At 38.0% G+C, this 13,510-nt stretch overlaps 1 protein-coding gene across 2 annotated transcripts in view; it reads left to right on the top strand.

The window, feature by feature from the left end:
• The window catches only part of DMXL1 (Dmx like 1), an 89,204-nt gene that overhangs the window by 54,641 nt on the left and 21,053 nt on the right, over positions 1 to 13,510 (top strand). For both annotated transcript variants that reach the window (XM_063129492.1, XM_063129493.1), the window contains 4 exons: positions 3,378 to 3,553; positions 7,161 to 7,294; positions 8,244 to 8,329; positions 10,003 to 10,204. In XM_063129492.1, coding sequence (XP_062985562.1) covers positions 3,378 to 3,553; positions 7,161 to 7,294; positions 8,244 to 8,329; positions 10,003 to 10,204 — 598 coding nt within the window. The remainder of the gene's footprint in view (positions 1 to 3,377; positions 3,554 to 7,160; positions 7,295 to 8,243; positions 8,330 to 10,002; positions 10,205 to 13,510) is intronic.

Here is a 13,510-nt window from a genome sequence, read left to right as displayed (position 1 = left end):
TCCACCAAGTAAAAAAATGAAAATAAGGACCAAGAATCAAACTAAACAGGGATCATCATCAAAGGAATCAAACAATATTAAGGACGAATCTCTCTTGAAAGAGGCAGCTGTTTCGCCTCTGGTTACTGTCCAAACACAAGTCGAGGCATCAGAACAATTGGACCCATGGGACAGCGTATGTATGCAATCTAAACAAAAATCAAAGAACTCCCCAAATAATAAAAAGTGGTCGTTAGTATTAAACCGCCAAAAATTGGTGATGTTAAATTATCCTAAACCTCTACTGGTCTACTTACACAAACTGAACGCAAACTACATCTTCTAGAAATTCTGAATGTGACTTCTCCAGACTTACTTACTATAGACAAAATAGTTCAGGTGGAATATTTATTCTACAACTATATTTCTGCACGTGCTGTTATCACTTTTAGAGATTGGAACAGTGTTAAATTAGTTCTCAAATGTAAAAATGCACTTAAATCTAGAGAGATTTTAATGTCAAGACTCTTTGAGAACCAAGCTCCACCGCAGGATTTAACATTGGGTTCATATTTATATCCAAAAAATAACTCAATCAGAATAGAGATCCTTGTGGGGAATCTAATTGATCTTAACTCCGGGGAAGTGCCCACTCTAAGGCATAAAAGCAGTGTGTTGCCTGAATACAAAAAGGAGAAACAAACCGAACCTAAAGCACAAACGTTAACCCCAGGGGATAAGACTGTTCTAATCGAAGAAGAGAAAATGTTATTGGACTCTTTCTCTGCACTCCCACTAGTAGAACAAATTGTCAGAGGGAGAGTTTGGGCTCTGAGGCAGCTTTCTGTGAACCTAATCTTCCTCTTTCTCCAATTATGTAATTTGCACTTTATTTTCTTCCTTCTTTCCTAAATTTAAATAACTGGTCAATCTGTAGCAATTTGAATATATAACCAGTTTTCTTTAATCATATCAGTTATCCACCTCTTCAGTGTTACTTCTTCTGTTATATTTGTAGAAGAATGTTATAAAACTTTTTTTAATGTTAATCACAGATATTGGCCATAACCTGTTATATATGGGCACTATAAATAGCTCTTCCCTATTCACAGTATAACTTATGTAAGATAGCACACAGGAAACAAAAAGGGAGAAATAGGAAATCTTGTTGTCATTCGCACACTAAGGATTGCACCAGTTATAGAAGTTTTGTTGCTTGAATATGTAATATAGGAACACTGTGATTACTATTGGAATCCCTGACAAATTGCATAGAGTAGAAGGAGCTTCTGTGTGCCAGTTAGAGCATTTAATGATACTTACTAGAATGTTCCACGTTCCAACAATCTTGGAACTAATGATGGCTTCCCCCACTGGATTTAGTGCGATTTTTATGTTGATTTTATGCTGCTCCATTTTGGTGTTAGACATGGATTGTTTTTAATTTATCTGATTATATTTTGTAGATTTTAAAGCTTTCTGGACCTTCTAGATGACTTGATTGATTGGGCAATATAGAAATGCCACAAAGAAGCAAATATAACTCCAGTTATAAGATCCTGCACTTATTTCCATAGATTTTTTTTCATGAAGAATAGCCTGTCACCTGGGAAAGTCACGTTTGAATGACCATGATAGATTTTATATTAATAGTAATTCTGAAAGAAATCTGGTGTGAATGACTCGCAGTTTTCCATAACCAGATTAGTCTTCCCATCCCGCTTTATAAGACAGTCGCATGCAATTCCAAAGTGATAGAACAGAGTAGAAGGGAATGTGACTCTGGAGATGTGTGTTGCAGTACTATGAGTCTCTGTGTTGAAGTAACTAAAAGTGCTTTGTTTGGATGTTTGATATGCAGATTCAAATGTCTGCTTAACTATTACACCTACCGGGTAATCCTGAATACTGTAGAGAGAGTCAGAGTTTTGCAGAGCAGATTTCCAACTTTTTCTTTTGAAATAAGTACTAGAAATCCATATTGCTCTTCATTTAGCGTGTTCAGTTGCTTGACAGTACAAGAGAACAATAAAAACGAAAGATGTGTCATGCCAAAATAGCTACATGGCAGCAGCCTACTAAATGTATTTTCAAGCTGTTTGGGGCTTCATATGACAAATGGAATGCAAATTGGCTGTGCTGATAGTTGCAATTTTCCATTGCAAGCTAAGGAATGCTCAGAATCTTGCTGCTTGTGCAAAACATGATACAGTTTGTGGTGGTTACTAAGAAAAGGGTATTTCAGAATGCTTTTAAATATATCCATAGTCCCAATATTTGCCTAATTTAAGAAATGTCAGATCTTTGAAAATAGGATAGTGTACATTGATCTATGATTTTTGGTTAAAGTCGTTCCACTGTCCCATGCAAAATCTACTGATCACCTTATGTTCATCTGTTAATCTTGATAGATAAATGTTTTATGAACTTTTTTGTTTATTACTTTGTCATTTTGTAAGGACATGTCTTATATTACAGGAATATTTTTAACTAAAGAAGCAATCTTAAAGCACTTTTAAAGCAAGGTCATTCAAAATCATTGTGACTTCATTCTCTGTAGGGAATTGATTGGTAGCCTCATACTTAATAGATAGGCTAGTGTTTCAGGCCTAAATAGCAAAATCTAAATCAAAGAAAGAAGTTAAACATGGTGATTATTACTTAGATGGGAATGTGGGGAAGAAGGAATTCAAAAGATTCCTATTTTCTGTATCATGTAACACTTTTTGTAAGCTTATTATTCTGTGCCTTCATTTCAACATAAGAGTAAGCTTTTATTTTTGTTGAGCTCAAAAACTAATGCCCCATATTAAGCAATGCATGTGCATGTTCATTGCGCTGGCTAAGAAAAACTTACATTTCAAAAGACCTTGTATTGTAACAAATATGTTTTTTTATCCTTAAGGTAAGTGAGTTAAAGCTGGAAGGAGTCTTTTATAAATTGTTAATAAGTCCTGCTGATAAAATATTTTGATAGAATGAACTGTTTCTGTCAACGTGAAGGGGCAAAAATTTGCATGCCAGTGAGGATTTTATAACATTCTGTATAGCAGCACTCTACTGTGGGAGAATTGAAAAGACAATATGCACTCATACATAGTTGCTGAAGAGTTCAGTCCTCAGCCATATGCAAAAATAAAAGTTATGATGTTTTTGCTAAAGGAAGGGAGCAAAATCATAAGAGGTGGAGGTATAAGAGAGAAAATAAGGGTAGGGTTGAAAGGTAGAAATCCTGATTTTATAAATCGCTAATATTTATTAGAATAGACATGAGACTTGATAGAGCTTCGTGTTTTTATTGTAATTAAGAATCGTTCTTTTCTGGTTAAATGATTTGGAATTGAAAGTCATTTTCCTTCATTTGTTTACTATAAAGATGCATATTTTTGTCTTTGTAGCTTCTTCTCCTATAGATGATGGTGAGAAGCAACATAAACGGTTTAGGCTGTCATCAAAATCATCTCCAAAAGAGAGTTCACAGGCTACTTTACCCTCAGCAGAGCAAGACTCTCCAAATTACAAGGAGAAATTTATTCCCCCTGAACTTAGTATCTGGGACTACTTCATAGCAAAGGTATTTTTTTAACTAGCTGGCGAGATGACAAGTGAACTTCGTAGAATCTAATCTCAAGGAGAAGCGCTATCAACTCCTGTTGCAAGCTCACAATGACTTGAAACAAAATCCTGAGCCTCAGCTAAGTGAGGAACAGAAGCAGTGACTGTGTTTTAACTTATTTGGGTCCTTTAGATAACAAGGCTTCAATGATAGAAAATGCCCTAAAAGAGGAAAAGGTAATTTCGTTCGTAGCTTATTAGAGAAAGCAGTGCCATACAATATCTCTGAATATTTTGCCAATAAATTAAAATACGTGATGTCCCCATTACTTAGCTTTAGAAGCCCATCTAGCTCTTACATCAGGGAGCTTTTAAAAAAGAGTGGGGTGGTACTAACACCCTTCCATTCTCCCTTTGAAGGAGACAGGCTAAGAAACCTTACTGGCCAGCTTCTATTATGTGTTATTTTACTCGCCTCCACCCCTTGCACTCATATTGCCAATTGGCCCTGTTTTATATCTTGATCCTGCTGAGTTGCTAATGCTGCCTGCTTTCCCTCAATTGTAGTATTGAATGACCGGGAGCTAAATAACAGTTACTCAGTTGCTTTCAGGACATCCATTGACTTGGAAAGCACACAGGATTCCATATGCAACTTTTAACCTTATGTGAACTTCGGCTATGGGGCACTATACAAATGCAGTAAATCTACAAATGCAATAAATAAACTCATGGTGACAGTGGCTCCCTCTACCATGACAATGGGGAAGCTAGCATCCATCAAGCTACAGCCACCTTATTGATATGCCCTACTATACTTTTTGGGAGGGGGAAGAGTTGACTTCAGTCTATACTTGCTGCTTCTTACTGCTACTAATACAAAACCAATAGTGTTAGTACACTTTTGCTAGAATGGGCACATGTCACATTGCTAGATCATAAAATGGATTCATGTGAAGCGAGACTATCAAGCTATATGGCACATGGATCTCAATGATAGAGTAATGTATTATGAGGATTTCACATCTTTGCTACATTCTCATCTTCATGTGATGGCAAGAGAGAAAACAGACTGTTGTTTTTACATGCCCGGTTGCTATGGATGTTGCTGCGACGTGATGAGTAATGCATTCATTTCATATTGTTGCAGCACCTGAATCACATGAATAATCCTGTTGTCTTTATCAATAATAATAATAATAATAATAATAATAATAATAATAATATAATTAATTATTATCAGTACTAGTAGTAGTATTAATCACTCGTCTTCTTCTTTTCCCCTTCAAGTTGGGGTGCCACAGGGCTCAGTACTTGGCCCTTTGTTCTTCTCTTGTTATCATTAGGTAATCTTATTCTTTCTCATGACCTCCAATATCACCTGTATGCAGACGATACACAATTGTATCTCTCTTCTCCCGAATTTTCTTCTGACGTTCAGGCTAGGATCTCAGCCTGTTTGTCTGATATCTCAGCCTGGATGCTTCAGCGTCGCTTAAAACTAAACATGGCGAAAGCAGTTTTGCTTGTCTTCCCTCCCAAACCATCCGCTCGCTCTTCATTCTTTGTTACTGTTAATAATGTCACACTTTATCCAGTGGAAGAAGCTCGTAGTCTTGGCTTCATATTTGATTCTTCACTTTCTTTCTCCTCACATATTGAGGCTGTAGCAGTCGTGCCGTTTTTCCTATATAACATTGCTAGGATCCGTCCGTTCTTATCTGAATCTTCTTCGCTGTGACACCCCGGTTGTGGAATGAGCTCCCTAGAGAGGTCCGCCTGGCGCCTACATTGTACTCCTTTCGTCGCCAGCCGAAGACCTTTTTGTTCTCTCAGTATTTTAACACTTAATTTTAACTTAAATTTAAATTTTACTGTTTTAACTCTGTATTTTAATTTTATATCAATTTTGCTGAGTGGTTTTTATCCCGGTTGTGCTTTTTATACTGTATTTTGTATTTGTGCTTTTAACCTGTTGGTTGTTTATTATGGTTTTAATTTTTGTGAACTGCCCAGAGAGCTTCAGCTATTGGACAGTATAAAAATGTAATAAATAAATAAATAAATAAATAATTCTAAGACCCTTGTCCATGCATTGGTTATCTCCCATTTGGACTTTTGTAATCTTCTTTTGACTGGTCTTCCTTATGCTCATCTCTCCTCTTTGGTCTCTCTTCACCATTCTGCAGCCAAAATTATTTTCTTGGCTCGTCACTTTGACCATGTTTCTCCTTTGATGAAATCTCTTCGTTGGCTTCCGATCCCATATAGAATTCAGTATAAGCTTCTTTTGCTGACATTCAAAGCGTGTCATGGTCTTGCGCCTTCTTACCTTTCCTCTCGCATTTCACTCTACCATCCCCCTCGTACCCTCCGTTCTTCAAATGTTATGTTGCTCTCCCGCCCAAGAGACTCTCTCTCTCTTGCCCGGCTTCGCCCATTCTCTCTGGCTGCCCCGATTGCTTGGAATGCTTTTCCAGAGCAACTACATACCACGAGTTCCATTGTAGATTTTAAAACGTGTTTGAAAACTCATTTGTTTTCAATAGCTTTTGGTATTTTAGCTTGATTTACTGTTCTTATTACTATGATTATTCTCTTATTTCTGTTTTGTGAATCCCTTTCCCCCTTCATATGTTTTAATGTGATTTTAGGTTGTAAGCCTCTAGGCAGGGTATCTCTGTTTTATTTGTATATTTTGTACAGCACCAAGTACATTGTTGGTGCTATATAAATAAATAAATAATATATTTCTTATCCGCTTCTCCAGTTGGATCGAGGTGGGGAACAACAGCAAGCATAAAATACATAAAATACTGATTAAAAACATAATATACATAGTTAAAAAACATTCTAAAAGCATACTAAAAGTATCCTAAAATTCTACTGGATAAGCCTGTCAGCAGAGATCAGTCTTGATATCTTTCTTGAATGCTAAAAGACTGTCAAGCTGATGAGACTCCTCTGGCAGGCTATTCCATAGTCTGGGAGCAGCAGAAGAAAAGGTCTTCTGGGTGATGGTTGTCAGCCTAGTCTTTGCTGACTGAAGTAGATTCTTCCCAGAGGACCTGAGTGTGCAGGCGGATTGTACAGGAGAAGGTAGCCTGGACCCAAACCATGTAGGGCTTTAAAGGTGATAACCAACATTTTATACTTTGCCCGGAAACTAATTGGCAGCCAGTGAAGAGATTTTAAGACTGGTGAAAGACCACCACATTAGAAGATATGTAGGCTAACCTAATTTGTAAAAGCCAGGTAGGAAGAAAGGTATAACCTAGTTTAAGGACATAGCATGAGAAGGAAGCATAATACAAAATGTTGACACGATATTAAAGGAAAGTAGAGGCATTTAAGAGAAAGGAAGCCTGACATTTTTCCTGCCTGCATTTCTAAGACTGAAAGACATAAAAATGAGGTTTTGTTGATTGATTCTAACCCTTTTAAGCAAAGTCCTTATAGGTATTTTGAAATTCAAATACATGTAACATTAAAATTCTACAATAGCAGAAAGTAATGTTGTTGTTTTTAAAAGAAACCTAAGCATTTAAAAACAAGTGTATTCTGATATGTGCTTATTTTTTTGGCTTGGATTGAAATGTTTCAACTCTTAATCTCTGTTCCTTTAGCCATTTCTTCCATCATCACAAACTAGATTTGAATATGACTCAGAAGAGAGTCAGGAGAGCAGTGATGAAGATGATGATGGAGCATTCTCATCAGACTTGAAGTTTCAGGAACATTCGAATTCAAATTCATATAGGTATAAAATGTGATGCTTTTATTGACTATATTTATAGATTTTTGTATGTGAAATAAAGGAAGAGGTAAACCTTCCCTACACTCTCAGATGCTTTTGATACGCATACTGGAATTTCCTCATTTCATCTCCTCACTCACCCTAAACAGGTATTGAGGAGAGGAAATTGGGATGCATGTGCTGGCCCCTCCCCCCTCAACCCTTCTGTTTTGGCTGGGTAGATTTGAAGAAAAAACATACAATCAGGGTTCCCAGTTGGGTTGTGCCAAATGTGTTTAGTTTCCTTTTAGACCTTTCCCATCTTCATGGTGTGACGTCCAAGATGGAGAAGGTGGGGCTTGCATATGCATCACTGTGTCCCTTGCATGATTAGGATAGGTGTTTTTTTAATGCCTGAGTAGAACTACTGTAGTTTATTATTTGTAGGATGCTGACAGAAGCAATTTTTGGGGGTGCGACAACAGGTTTCAGTACAAAGATACCCTCAAAAGGCCCAGGGTTCCTCAAATAGAACCAGGGATACTGGAGATCACTGAAATTCTCTGAACTTCACTTCAAACCTTGCTCCAGCTTGCTCCTGTTCTCATTTGTGACCTGTTTTTTAGGTTCATTTGAATGGGAAAAGTGCAGATTTTTCAAAACTGTGCCTTTCCCCCACATTGTGAAAATGTGGATTTTGGGAAGTGCATTTTAAACTCTGCATTGTAAAACTCATTTATGTTTAAAAGTTCACATTTTAGAAAGCGTACATTTCCTAATGTGTGCACTTTCCACCATTGACTAAAACATAAAAATATGATCTTTTAAAATGCATATTTTAAGTATGCATTTTTAAAATGCACATTTTGTGAGTGCAAGTTGGAACTTTGCAAACATTTCTGAGAACACAAGTTTGCTTTTGAGGTTGCTATGTGAAAATTGCTGAAGAATATTTTTTCTACGTTCTGTTCAGTTGGTCACTGATGCGGTTGGCTATGGTTCAGCTGGTTCTTCATAACCTGAAGACTTTCTACCCTTTGGCTGGGCATGATCTTTCAGGTAATAGTCTCCATGTGTGTGTTTTGTGGGGAGGGGGGGTTGTTTATATAGAACCTTGTATCTTGGGTGAGATACAAACATAGATAAATAGACTCACAGACATTGGCTTAATTTCTGACTAGTGTAAAACATAGTTATTTTCTTGAAAAATGGGGTTGGGTTGGGAGGAAAAGATAAATGCAACTAAAGAAAGGAGTGAGTGAATCAAATCGCCCACGGTTTTGCCTTCTTGATATGTGTAAATGGGAAGCTAATGTAATCAGAGCTGATGAAGTGATTATCCTGCCTGAACTCATTGTGAGTGAACATTCAAAGGGAATGAATGAGAGGGTGTTGGTTTTTTTTAAGTGTAATGGTTTTACAAACCAAAAATGTCATGATGAGCAACAGATACTTAAGGCAAGAAAAGATGACTCCCCTTAAAACAGCCTCTCCCAATGTGTTGGACTAAACTTCCACCATCCTCAGCCTGCATGACCATTGGTCACATTGGCTGGGTATGATGGGAGTTGTAGTAAGAGCATAACAGCAGCTATGCAGGATCAGACCAAAGGCCTATCTAGTCCAGCAATCTGTTTGCACAGTTGTCAGTCGGAAACCCATCAGAAACACACAAGTAGGACACAGGTGCAACAGCATCTTCCTCGTGCTCATGTTCCCCAGTGATTGGCATATCGCCTTTCATATTGTATGTAAGATTTAGCAATCGTGACTGGTAGCCTTTCAAAATATTATTATTAATATTTATTTATAAAGCGCCATCAATGTTTATGGTGCTGTACAGAATAAAACAAAACAAGACAATCTGCCATATGGCTTACAATCTAAAATCACCATAACAGACAGGGAAGGAGGGGGAAAACCAATAAGGGTAGGGGACATTAAATCTAAATATAGACTAGTATGAGCACGCTACGGTTAAAAAGCTTTCCAGAAAAGAAATGTTTTCAAGTGAGATTTAAAAAACAGAAATTGACATCGTGGTTGTATTTTCCATGAACAGGGCACCAGGTTGGGGAAGGCTGCTTTAGAGAATCTCTTAAAAACTGACCTCATTTCAGTAAAACTGCAGTGCAACTAAACAGAAGGGCCGTTGTTGCAGTATATCTTTGAATCAAGTAGATCTTTACATCAAGTCAGGTTCTGATCAGTGTATTTGAAAGCTGCCTTAAAATACTTTTCTCTCTGTGTGTGTGCCAATAAACAAGGATCAGTGTGCCTCTGAGGACAGCCTGATTTGTGTTAAATCATAAAAAATACTTGACAAATGCAATAATCCTAAGCCTACTTAAAAGGAACTAAGTTTCATTTTAACTCATTAAGGTCTCAATCCTATGCATGTTCAGACAGGAAAAAGTCCTACAATTCCCAGTAAGCCTCAGGCAGCCATGGTGACTGGAGAATGCTGGGAGTTGTAGGACTTTTTGCCATCTAAACATGCATAGTATTGTGGCCTAAGGATTTTAGAATTGGACTGAAGAACTGTTTCTCATTCAACAATTAGTTGACCAAATTCTCCTTAGCTATAATAATTACTTCTGTAGTCTGTTTGTCTGTAGCAGTTGCTTGTGGCAGTAGCATAGAAGCAGAAAATATTTTGGTATAAAGCATACTAAGAATGCAATACTCAATAAAAAGCCTGTAGTTAAGGAAAACCTTATTTCTGCCCTTAGAGCTTCCAGTTAGTTCCCCACTGTGTCATGCAGTTCTGAAAATACTTCAGCGCTGGGAGCAAGTTCTTCTCAGACGACTGGAGATGCATGGTGGCCCACCAGAAAATTTCATTTCTATTCATGCTTCGCAAGATGCATCTTCTTCAGGCCCTGCACTACTTCGCCACAAAGCCTTGCTGGAACCAACAAATACCCCTTTCAAGTAAGCATGTACAGTGAATAAACACTATTAAACTATATTCTTTAGTAATGCCCATGAGATTTCTCAGAAATGCACATGTTTATGCATTTTGATACTTTTATGCATTTATGCACTTTGATACTTCTCATGCTCTGCTCTTATAGTACCATTAGCAATGTAATTTCTAATTAGAAGTTTATGTGGGATACATGCATGTGTGAGTGTTTGAAATGCTCAAGCATAATAGCAGTTACATTGGATGTTTACCTCAAAGCATGCATCCACTAAGGGCACAGCTTAAGGACACTTCACACACTACATTTTTTAGATGTAGAAAGTTTTACATGCACACCTAAAAATGTAAAGCAGGAATTTAAAACACACATACACACATTTTCAAACACATGCCTCGTACAGATTCACAATCAGGGAGTGGTCAGTGTGGTGTAGTGGCTAAAGTGTTGGACTAGGAGGTGGGAGATCCCGGGTTCTAGTACCCACTCAGCCATAGAAACCCACTGGGTGACTTTGGGCCAATCACAGACTCTCAGCCCGACCTACCTCACAGGGTGGTGGTTATGAGGATAAAAAGGAAATGAGGAGGATTATGTATGCCGCCTTGGGTTCCTTGGAGGAAAAATGGCAGGATATAAATGCAATAAATAAATAAATAGGCTACAGATCTTTTGAGCATACACTTGGTGACAAGCCTTGATTTTACTGTTTAAATATTCCTGAAGCTGTGCTGGGCCTCCTCTACTACTTTAATCACTGACTGGACCTATCCATTAAACATCCAGAATCTAACACCACAAATATGAATAAGTGAGTGTGTTAAAAGATTGGATATGAAACTTTTTAAATATCAGAAATCAAGTGAAACATCTTTTGCCTTTTTCTAGAGGATTTTTTTTCTAGTGTGCAAAGGAAATAGCATTTTTATGGAACAGGCCAGCTTCTTTATCCACCTTCTCTTGTATCTCAACTCTTCCCTCACTTCTCTGCTGTCTTCCTTACCTTTTATCATTTTTATTGTTTCTCCTGCTCTTTATCTTGCTTGTCCCTTGTTATTCCCTTCTCTTTTTTGCCATCTTGGTAGCAAGTCCCTGTTCTGTCGACATCTGCTGAGACATTGCCTCTTCTGTTTATTTCTTTAACTGAGGGGTGAGAAATTTCTAGTCTGCATGCCTGATAAGGCAGGGCCAGGGAGGAAGCTCTTGTCTGTGATGAGATCTATACCCAAGGAGTCTCCCCTCCCATAGCAGGGGAAAGCCCTTGATCAGAGATAACAGCTTTCCCCTGCAGACTGAGGGGGCAGGCGACGCAGCTGCTGAGTGATTTAGTCCTGCTTTCTTCTGAGCCTTGTCCTGCGCACTCATGAATACTCATGCTTACTTCTATGTAGACATACAGAGGCTTGATACTTGAGAACCTTTTTGAACATGCTGCTAAGTAATTAGGTCCTGCTTCTACAAAAGTAATGCAGGGGGTTGTCTCTCTTATTTGTGAGTAGACATGCTTCCTGCTATAAATTGACAACAATGGACTTGGGGAGGGGGAGGTTGGATTTTTTAACCTGGTCCATTTTTGCCTGTGGCCCCTGCCATGATTGGAATGTGGCCCCCGAAAGGCTCTCTAAAATGGGATGTGGTGCTTGAGCCTAAAAAGATCCCCCACTCCTAGCCTAAGCCTTCACCTTTTGCAGACATCTGCACATGTTGCTCATACTTGCTCAGGGGTGGGCAACTTGTGGCCTGTCAGATATTTTGGACTATAGCTCCCATACTTTCTCACCATTGGCTATGCTTGACAGGAATTATTATTATTATTATTATTATTATTATTATTATTATTATTATTATTATTATTTCTTACCCGCCTCCCCCTTTGGATCGAGGCGGGAACAACATTAGTAAAGAATCAACATATTTTAAAATTTCTTGATTTTACATTGATCTGGGTATGCCTGCCGGAAAAGGCTAGTCTTATTCAAAGCTGCCTTAAAATCACAGAGAGAGTTGATTGGTAGTTGTAGGCCAAAGCATCTAGAACCAAAGAAATAGCAAGGGGGAAGGGCAGTAATAATGTCACAAAACAGGAGAGAAAGTGTTCTCAGGTGCCTAGAAAAACTTTAATTGGACCGAACGCTTTTCGGAAAGGAATCTCCTTCTTTTGCAAAACAACTGGAAGGCCACAGGTTACCCACTTCTGTTTTACTTTGTAACATAACTTCCTTGGAAGAAGACAGAACACAAGATTAGCAGTAAGTCATGTGTCTCAGTGTGAAGAGAGAGGAATGCGTTAAAAAATGAGGGATTTTGTTTTGGTTAAGGCAGCCAACTTTGGCATTCAGTTTTGAGCAGTAGGCAAAGCTAGACTCAATTCTGCCTGATTTTCAAGGGTAGGGATTCAGAGTTGGGCCTGCAGACAAAGCTGCTCAGCATTTTTTCAGATGCAATTTCAAATTGAAAGTCAGCTGTTTTCAGGGTTCGTGTTCAGGTCAGCCCCAGAATCTTCCAGACCTGTGGCAGAGCACAAGATGTGTTCCTTTTTTATTTGGCTAACAGTTTTGCTCATCTTTCCTTATTAGGGACTGAGGGGTCATGGCTGTGCTCCTCAGTTCTCTGTTTGCCACCACAGTGAAAGGATTACCACAGAATCCTGAGGCCTGTTTTAGTTTATTCCCGTTAGCTTTTTTTAGAGTATATTTTTATCTTTTGTGCTTGAAGAGTATATTTGCATTGAACTTGTAATTTGAATGTGGTGTTTAAGAGTGATTCATTCCAAGTCTGTGGGACCTATTGCCTTCCTTTTATACAGGAAATGTTGGATATCATAGTACATCTGTTGATGAAGCCAGTTTCACCTGTATGGAAATTGGAAAACAAAATTAAGCAGAAAGATTTGCACTTTTTCATTTATACACCCTGCTTCTAAATCATTGTTGGATTATTTGAGGGTTGTTTACCTCTCCATGACATGACAAGCTACCCCTGGGTGGGTGAATAGGCAAATCACACCTGACATATATAAGCAAACATGCAACCCAGGTCATGCAGTGGATACTCCTGAAAAAAGCATAAGCATGTTCCTTGTTTTACACTATTTTAATAGAGAGGAAAAGAAATTGGATTTAATTGTCAGCAAAGTCTTTTTAATATTAGAGCTAACATTTAAGATAAATACTATAGATACTGAGGCTCTTGGAACTATTATTGCATGTGTTCAGAGTTAATAGAAAAAGTACCTCCTGTAATACAAGTTGAAAGTTAAAGGATCTTCCAGTCAATAGCAAAGTGTTTGGTTCAGGAAATGGACTTCCATATT

The sequence above is a fragment of the Elgaria multicarinata genome, chromosome 6 (assembly GCF_023053635.1).
Source record: "Elgaria multicarinata webbii isolate HBS135686 ecotype San Diego chromosome 6, rElgMul1.1.pri, whole genome shotgun sequence".
NCBI lineage: Eukaryota > Metazoa > Chordata > Lepidosauria > Squamata > Anguidae > Elgaria > Elgaria multicarinata.
This window is presented reverse-complemented; position numbering and strand designations above follow the sequence as displayed.